General features: G+C 38.8%; 1 protein-coding gene across 1 annotated transcript; it reads right to left on the reverse strand.

The window, feature by feature from the left end:
- Window positions 1-12: 12 nt before the first annotated feature.
- Window positions 13-9,396, reverse strand: LOC143026780 (uncharacterized). The gene is made up of 4 exons (XM_076187552.1): window positions 9,353-9,396; window positions 6,799-6,857; window positions 3,357-3,662; window positions 13-1,171 (listed from the first exon to the last, which is right to left on the reverse strand). The coding sequence occupies exons 1-4, from the start codon at window positions 9,394-9,396 to the stop codon at window positions 1,161-1,163; spliced, it is 420 nt and encodes a 139-aa protein (XP_076043667.1). The 3' UTR covers window positions 13-1,160.
- Between the last annotated feature and the right edge of the window lie 485 nt (window positions 9,397-9,881).

Here is a 9,881-nt window from a genome sequence, read left to right on the forward strand (position 1 = left end):
AGCTTTAAACGTTTTATTGCCCGGGGGCTCTGTCCCCCCCTCCCCCTCGGCTTCCCGAGCATACAGGGCAAAGGTGACGGATTTGGCCACAGTTGAGGTGAAATAAGTTCCTCATCGTTGTACTGTCATCACTACTGTAGATGACTTTGTCTTCGTAGTCATCAACATCGTGTTTATTTCTGTTTGGCGAAGACTAGGTAACAGAATTTCTGTAGTCCGTCTGAGTAGTAATCTTACCAAAAACGCACATATTAGAACAGTTTTTGCAGGTAACCACAAAGGAAATCGGAAAGAAAGAGAAATTCCCAAGCGCTTTCGTGTTATTCACATCGTGAATAACACGAAAGCGCTTGGGAATTTCTGTTACTTTCCAATTTCTTTTGTGGTTACCTGCAAAAAAAAAACTGGATCACGTGTGATTTTAGTGATCATTTTGCATATTAGAAATATATATAAAGAGTCGTTCAATAAAATGAAAAATACAGAACAATTACTCAGCCACGTCAGGGAATAAAATTTCTGTCAGGTTAAAATAAAAATGTGCACATTTACACACGTTACAAAATACTAAATCTACTGACAATACGTTGGTATGCAAAACTCGTAGTGAAAGTGAAAATTGTACAAAAAACAATATTACAATAAATTATTAGACAAAAACATTTGTCTGTACTGTGAAAAGGTTTGGTTAGTTGACCTAAATATTAATTTTGCCGAGATCTTGTAAAGAACGAGCATATAATAGTTGCACAGATAGTGTAGTAGTTATAATAATAATAGTAAGAATAGTAATGCATAGACTTCCCACTCTCTTTAAGATAGCTTAGTTTCATCTATACTGAACGTATTACCTAGATCTTACATCCGGAGGAACACACACACACACACATACACACAGACACACAAGCACACACACACACACACACACACACACACACACACACACACACACACACACACACACACGCACGCACGCACACACGCATGCACAACTCTATCATAACATACTAATTTCTTCCAGACTAAGACATCTCGAGTCTCTCGTTCCTCTGACAAAGGCACCGAAGTAGAGCGGAGCCCCTTGATCCTTTGGTTAGTTCTTGGGCGACATCGGAGAGCGCCAGTGTCCTCGTGGTTAATCAGCCAGGCCAGGTGCCCCGTTATTCTGGAACTTAAGAAAAACAAGTCAATCAACGAGCTCATTAAAAATTAATACATGAATACATAAATAGATAGTAAATGAATAGACAAAAATAAATAAATAAATAAATAGAAATAAATAAATAAATAAAAAGATAAATCGATTGAAAATAAATGATTAGATAACTATTAGCATGTCAACCACGGAATTGTCTGAATAGAATCACCTGGCGACAGCCAAAATACGACATAAATTGACTAAAAAGTGGTCGACGGGTTAACAGAGACAGGTGAATTGTGTGTGTGCGAATGGAGGGCTTTACTTCGTGTGAAAGAAATCACCTGGCGGCAGCCAAAGTAATACATAGATTACCCAAACAGCCATCACGATGTTGATATATATATATATATATATATATATATATATATATATATATATATATATTTTTTTTTTTTTTTTTTTTTTATAATAACAAAGTCTCTTGGGACCAGCCTGAGTGACATACAAATGTCCCCTGAAGAGAGGCCAACATATAATACCCTTTCCCCTGTCATGGCGTTCCGCGTGCTAAATAGGATTGTCTACCACTCAACCTGAATAGAATATGTAATCTCATCATCACATTAGTGGCGTTCGTAAAAACGGAGGAAAACGTCTATCACGAAGGAAATCCGAAGACACTCGAAGCAGATCTAAGTCTATTTCGAGTTAGCTCAACTGTTTATCAGATCGTATGATATATTCAGTCATTTATTTATTCATTTGTTTTTATATTTATTTGTTTATTAATTAATTTATTCATTTATTCATTCATCTATTCATGTATTTATTCATTTTATTCATTTATCTCATCTATGTGATCTGTTCGTTCATTAATTTATCTATTTATTTTACAAAGGATTACAAAGGCGGAGCATACCGACAGGAGACCTTTTGGTCCATAACTAGGTCGGATGCGAAAAAATAATAATAATGATAAATAAATAAGAATAGAAAATATAATAATATAAATAATAATAAATGAAATGAATAAATGCGTAGATATAGTTAAATAATAGACAAGCAGGTAAATAGTAAATAGTAATAGACTGACAGATAACTAATAACAAATGAAAATCAAGCAAATAATAATAAACAAACAGACAAATGATAACAAACAAATAAACGAATAATATGTTATTATTCTGGATGTCGACAGGGCATTTTAACCAGTTATAATGGTATCGTCTACCAGATACACAGTTGAATTGGTTAATTACAGTGGTTTCCAGTGGTTAATTTCAGAGGGAGATGTGGGGGCGCCCTCACTAAAAGTAGGTAAACATTTATGCTATGAAAAAGCGAGAAGTCACTTTGCGCTATGAAATCCATAACTCCCCTGAGACTCAGATCATTTTCATCAAAAATCTCCAATATTCGAAAGGGAAACGCCTTTCAGGAACTCATCGGAATATTAAAGAGTACTTTTTCCCGACTGCCCTGGACAGGTGGGGAGGCGACCCTAACATCGGCCTAAAGAACTCAGCGGCTTTCCGCAACTAACAGGACTTTGCTGTACTAGGGGTTCCTCACTTCTCACTACGTGGGAGTGGGATTGTGAGTTTTATTAGAAAGAGTGCTTCTGGTATTCGGAAATTTCCGAATTTTGGCGATTTCTGATAGAAAGAACCAGGTCTCGTTTTAGTTCAAGTGCGCCTTCAGTATAAAATTTTCTTCGTAAATTCATGTCCCCAGGTTTGGTACTCGGTGACCACAAGGGACAGTCGCTATACCTGGCAATCGAATCACTCAGGGTTAAGGTGCGACAAGTCTACTCAACCCTTAGAGTCCAGGGGTACTTTCCTCGAGTAGAGGTGGCGGCATACCAGGCATTTCTCGCTAGCATGCTACTCGCTTTTGCTACTTCGTTTGAGCAGAAACAGCTTCGGTGAGGATCTTTTGTTTTTCAAATTTCAAAATGTCTAATTAATCTTGCGTCATATAGTGAAAAGCTGAATGACGAAGAGAGAGAAGTTAGACCTATACGAATGTTAGATACTTATACATTGTTGAGATGTTCTAACGAAAGTCTAGAATATCGTAACCGAATTCGTTCCTACCCAAAGGAAGTAGCGAAAGCAAATAGCATGCTAGCCTATTATGCTGCCACCTTTAGGTACCCGAGGTATGAAGACGAAACAATTTCGAAAAACGGAATGACCTGACTTGACCTTACCTGTGAACTTGATCGTGCCGGCCGCGTTCTCCGAGGCCATGCCTTCCTTCTTGAGCCACTCAAGGACCTGGGTCGCCGTCGGTGCCTCCGTCAGGGCCACTCGACGCTCAGGCACATACAAGAGGTTGTAGATGTTGAACACGTTATTCTCCTTCAGCGCGATCTCCTGTCCCAGGTACTGGCCACTCTTCAAGAACTCGAGGAACCCGAAGGACCAGTTCTTCAGCTCGTCTTCGGTGAAGACCTTGTTGCTCTGAGTCGTCTCGGAGGCCATGGCGACTGCTGCTGCTGATGCTGCTGTCGCCACTGTCAGCAGAAAGAGCAGGTGTATCGTTCCTGCCTGATAGGGGAGTGTCAGCATTAAGAGAGATTGGCAGCATGTGTCGGAAGTAGTAGTCATTTGATCTTATTACATGGATGGGAACGCTAGTGAATAGTTGGCAACAATAATGATAATAGAAAATATATATATATATATATATATATATACATATGCAAATGCCCAAAGTTTTTTCCTGTTTTAAAATAGGTGGCCCTAATAACAACGATAGTAACAACAATAACAGCAATGACAATGATAATTAAATTAATGATAATAATAAAACGTTTACGGCAAATCAGCTAATTAAAGGGTTAATTGACTCCTAAGTTAGATAATTTTTTTAGATCCCAATATGAAAGTACATTGTTATGACCACAACTTTAAAAAAATGATAATAATATTTGGGAAATTTTTGTTCAGAGAGAAATACATTTGACAACAAATTTGCAATTTCATTTACCTCAGAAAAAATAAATTAAGATGACTATATTGTTGATTTCGCTAGGCTTTTGTTGTTTCGTTTGAGTTGACACCATTTTTACGATCTTCCGCTTTTCAAATTTCCAAATGTCAAATTACTCTTGCGTCATAGAAACTGAATGACGAATTAAGAGAAGTTAAAACTAAAATACGAATGTTAGACACATTCTTGAGATGTTCTTACGGAAGTCTAGAATATTGTAACCGAAGTCGTTTCTAATCAAACGAAGTAGAAAAAGCAAGTGGCTTGGTAGTGTAATGTGGTGCCACCTTCACTGAGTTTGCTGAAGCTATCTGTTTTGTTAAGTTACGTTGAGTTACGTTACGTGATGTTAGGTCAAGTTCGGTGAGGGTAGGTTACGTTAGGTTAGGTGATGATGGAAGTATTCATAAACTAGTTTGGAGTTTCCAAAATACCCCCAAACTGACGACGTTAGTCGAATATGGAGTATTGTTTACACAGCGAGATAGTGTAGTCTTATTTCTTTTTAAGAGGACCACAGTGGAAATAAGTGTCAAATTGCCATTTTTTGTCATCCTCGCAGTTTTACACATTATTTTTTATAACTGTGTATACGATTCCAAAATTTAAATTAAACAAAACTAAGGACAAAATAAATTGAACATGTTTTGGCTAAATTGTTCAACACTTCATACTTGGTATTAATAAGCTATAGTCAGTCCTTTAATATTCATTCTCTCTTACTTTTTAACGTTTTCTGTAATGGTCCACTCTATCCTAGTCTCCCAACAAAATGAAATATAATTAATCCACAAACTTGATTAAACATTGTACCAAAGCACATTACTGTATACTTACCAGGCGATTAAGTATCTAATGTACACTGAGAAGTATCAATATATCGTACATAAACAAGCAGAGGATTGTGTTGTAACGTCTGCGTTCCTTCCAATCCACAGACGCCCTCTATGTACAGCGCACAGGGGCCACTGTAATACGCTGATACGATTATATAAATCAAGATTTATTTGGTAGAATAGGCCAGTGAACACCAAATAAATTATGTTTACTGATTCAATGTTACTGGATAGGCTTTTATCTTTATAAGTAATTACATCTTCATACGAAAAATATGTTTTTGTAATTTTCTGGAATCAACCAAAAGAATCGACGCTTTCGGATACAATCAGTCCCGGGGTGGGCGTTGATAGGCACAGATATCTTTTAATGTGTTATTTTCCGTATAGGTTCGCTTAGAATTATGTTTACACGTAGCTTTACTATACCAACCCATACTAGATAAAAGTAAATATTTGGCGTAAAATACAGCAGCAGTTTTCAAGATATATGAGTAGAATGGGCAAGTCATGCAACCTCATTTGTTATGTTCAGAATTGACACAATCTATTTGAAATTTTGAAAAAGATTAGATATATAAATCATTACCGTTTGATAATGGTTCCAGTGATTATGTAAATTGCCATATCACATTATTATTCATCCTATAGTCTTGATGGTCAATCTGTAAATTTTTCCCTATATCTTATCTGTTTTTTCGTGAGCAAGCTAGTATGAGACATAATTATTTTTTCATCTTGCTTCTGTTATTATTCTCAGTAATATTATTGATGATTTTGCATTTGTATTATCATTTCACTCCCAGTATCGTCATTTTTGTCGGTATGATTTTGGTCATTGGCTTTATCATTTGTTATCAGTCACATTCCTCCCTCAGTGCGAGATAGACTCCTACGATGGTGGCACTTGTGTTGATGTTAGATTGTAGCTTACTGTTCTTTGTTGCAATTTGTTGCTACATGTTGCGGATTGGTTATGATTCTTGTGGTTTGTTATCGATGCTGATGGTGTTGTTGTCGTTGCTGTCATTGTTGTTGTTGTTGTAGTTGTTGAAATTGCCGTCGTTATAGTTGTTGTCATTCCAGTTGTAGTTGCTATTATTCCTGTTGTTGTTGTCGCTGTTGTTTTTGTCCTTATATTCGTTGTAGTGTCGTCATTGCTTTATCTGCGTTCAATCTCCAGTCAATAGCCCTTGATGTGTCTTATGTGTCTAAATGTCATTATGATCTTTGAAACATGACACGAGAACATCATTGACCAATTCAATTCGAATCGACATCTCAATGCAGATCATCACTTGTCTTCGATGTCATCTCTTTTCCCTGTTGTCAGTCACCACTATCGTCCCTAACGTGGTCATTACACAAATATAATTACCAACACTTCTGTATTCATTGACATCATTGTTGTAGAACACCAACAACAATAGTAATGATAGTTGTGAAGTACAGTCATAGAATGTATGTGGTCTCAATTAAGCTGTGAAAGTAATTCATTGGATTCCAATCGTTCATTTATTAACTGGACATAATGGTTGCAGATGCAGCGTTCCTATTGGTAATGAATATAGTTCTCTCTGTCGGAGAACCTCTCTAAAATTCGAAAATATCCAATGTCTGGAATGAAAACGTCTTTCGAAAGATCTACTATCTCCAGTGTCCTAAAATTCAGAGAGCTATCAGTACCTGTACATCATATCAGCCAGAAACTAGCCTTTCCCGTCCGCATCAAACAACATTTGAAATAAACTTACCATAATGCTGATGAAGTGGAGTTGAAATGAGAATTTATGAAAAAAATATAATGTAAATGTGAATTACCATTGCGCACCAGTCGGGGCTCACGGTCCTCAGTGAAAGTGAGTATATACTGTAGTGACCTTTAAGAGGGGAGCATGTAAATAGTCACCATGGCCAGTGCTACCAACTGCGCGGAACTATTTATCCCATACTCCTAAACTCCCACGCACCATTGCAAGCACTGTTCTAAGTAAGAATAACCTAATCTAGTTTAACCTAGATTTTCTTATCATGTAAATAACTTAGCATTACATTTTTTCGCAACAGAAACAGTTTAGATAACGGAAAACATGAATTTAGAAATGAGTGTTTGTGTTGTGAAGCTGTTGGTAGCCCTGATGCTCAGGCTAATATACATATCCGTTCTATGTAGACGCATGACAATACGTAATTGTTTCTAGGCCCCTATTGTCCGAGCCTTTCAACGGAAGTGCAATGTACTTTATCTTTATCTTTCGATCTAACCCTTTCACTGAGTTTGACTTGCATAATTACTATGGTTACCGCCATACCTTTTTTTTTTTTTTTTTTAATTCTCTCTTTCTCTTTTTTTTTTTTTTCTTTTTTTTTTTTTTATGGAACCTTACCTCATTCCTGGGGGTCCATTTCGATTATGCCTTTCGGTACATTCGAGAGTTATTCATTCAGTTTGTGAGTGTGTGTGTGTGTGTGTGTGTGTGTGTGTGTGTGTGTGTGTGTGTGTGTGTGTGTGTGTGTGTGTGTGTGTGTGTGTGTGTGTGTGTGTGTGTGTGTGTGTGTGTGTGTGTGTGTGTGTGTGTGTGTGTGTGTGTGTAGGAACTCATAGTCTTCATACATGAAAATTATACTTAAACACAATACAGGTTTTATTCACCAATATAGACTGCATAGCCAAGACGGTCCACAGAAAAAGGTTTTGTGGTGAGAGAGATATGTGAGAATTGTTTACCAAAAGGTGAGGATATTTTTGGAGTGGTTTCATTGGCTTGGAGGAGGTATGTAATAGAGTTGTATGAGAAGCGGTGTATTGGAAAGCCTGTTGAAGACAGTAGGTAGGGCAATTGTAAGAGTCAGGAGGTGGATACAAAGCCTAAGCGCAACTGAAGAATTTCAAGTGAGGGAGAGGCTCAAACTGTACTTCAATTCAGCAACAAGAAGTCTGTCTTTGCCCTGTGCTGTGTCGCCTGTGTCGGGAGGTGGATACGAAGCCTAAGCGCAACTGAAGAATTTCAAGTGAGGGAGAGGCTCAAACTGTACATCAATTCAGCAACAAGAAGTCTGTCTTTGCCCTGTGCTGTGTCGCCTGTGTCGCCTGTGTCGGGAGGTGGATACGAAGCCTAAGCGCAACTGAAGAATTTCAAGTGAGGGAGAGGCTCAAATTGTACTTCAATTCAGCAACAAGAAGTCTGTCTTTGCCCTGTGCTGTGTCGCCTGCGTCTCAGTTTGCGTTTAGGCTTGGGGTTGTATGAAACAGAGTGACCAAATCAAGATCAGCATTGCTTTAGGCTTATTCCCAAAAACCCTTGGAACTTGCTGCCCTAGATATTTCGAGGCAGAAATTAATTTCATTAAAGAATAATCAGAAAGGGTTGGTTTGCCCATGTGTTGTGACAAAAAGCATTCAGTGTGCTCATTCCAACTTTTATGACAATTCCAATGGTAATTACTCCAGTGTCTAAAGTTCCTTTTAATGAAAATTTGCAACAATTAACTATGGGTGAAGATAAAGAGCCTATGCTATGAGCCGCGTACCTACGGCCGAAGCCCTGTGTGCTGGAACTGTTGGGGCAGGTTACAGTCACTGCTAGGAATCAGAGGGAAGTGCGGGATTCGAGCCTATATCTAAGCCAGTGGTTCCCAAATGTTTTCAGATTGTTACCCAGTTTACCATGCCATAAGCATGTTACCCACAAAATGTTGTCAACATTGATATATATGGCTAAATGAAAACACTAGAGATATTTCCATTTATTTATTGTCTTTGAACGTTGTGCATCTCTAATGACTACTGCCAAAGATGCAGAGAACATCAGTGGGATGGATGGAGTTCCATGCTTGAAGCTAATTGAGGAATTTTTGTCTTCTTGATTTTCAGAATTCTTAACATTATTTTCTGTCACCAATCCATTATCCCTGAGAGATTGTTAAACTACCCCCAGGGGGTAATTCAGCCCTAGTTTGGGAAGCACTTCTCTAAGCAAATGAGAGGTCAGCACGCTTCCGATTATACCACCAGCGCTTGACCAAAAATGGGCAACGAAATAACTTTCTAAGTAACTGCTAACTGTTGCCACCCCAACCCACCCTGCACCACCTCCCAAAAAATAAAATAGAAAATTAAAAGTCTCCACCATTCTTTGCATCCGGTGTAACAAGATCTATATTGGACAGATAGATCGTTACGCAGAAACTATGATCACTCCAACTCTGCTATTTTCAACCATGTGAAGGGTGCCAGTCATGGTATAGATTGGAACAACGCATTCGTGTGCAAACCAAGTTGTAACTTTAAAAGAAATATTGTTGAGTCTGTATACAAATCCAATATCAATTATGCCATCCTTGTCCTCGGTTCATGAGCCTCAGGTGACCTCACCCTGACCTCGCTCTGGTCTCTGGATAGGCCACAGGCGGCGGCATTTCGTCAGACGCACACACACACACACACATACACACGCACACACACACACACACACACACACACACACACAAACACACACGCGCACACACACACACACACACACACACACACACACACACACACACACACACACACACACACACACACACACACACACACGCACACACACGTACACGTTACCCAGACGAGCCCCTGGGCGGGGCAGATCTCTTCAATCTAGAAAGTTTGACAATGACCCAGCCGACACTTTATGGAATAGACTACGTTAGAAGTGAAACTGTGGATTCGCGAGAGGCCTTGAGGAGCCCCATGTCACTCGGCGAGGACCAGTTTCAGGAACGTTCGTCATCAGATGTTCTACGGTCGCATGGAGCCTTCCAGTCTTGGCAGACACAAGGACATTGTTTGGCTTTACACAAAGTAAGAGGAAGAAGCCTACGCCCGGAGGCGCATAGCTTCGGCCAAGGACGTCACCTTTGCCCTA

Source organism: Oratosquilla oratoria, chromosome 7 (assembly GCF_046742065.1).
Source record: "Oratosquilla oratoria isolate Oo_2021 chromosome 7, ASM4674206v1, whole genome shotgun sequence".
Taxonomy (NCBI): Eukaryota; Metazoa; Arthropoda; class Malacostraca; order Stomatopoda; family Squillidae; genus Oratosquilla; species Oratosquilla oratoria.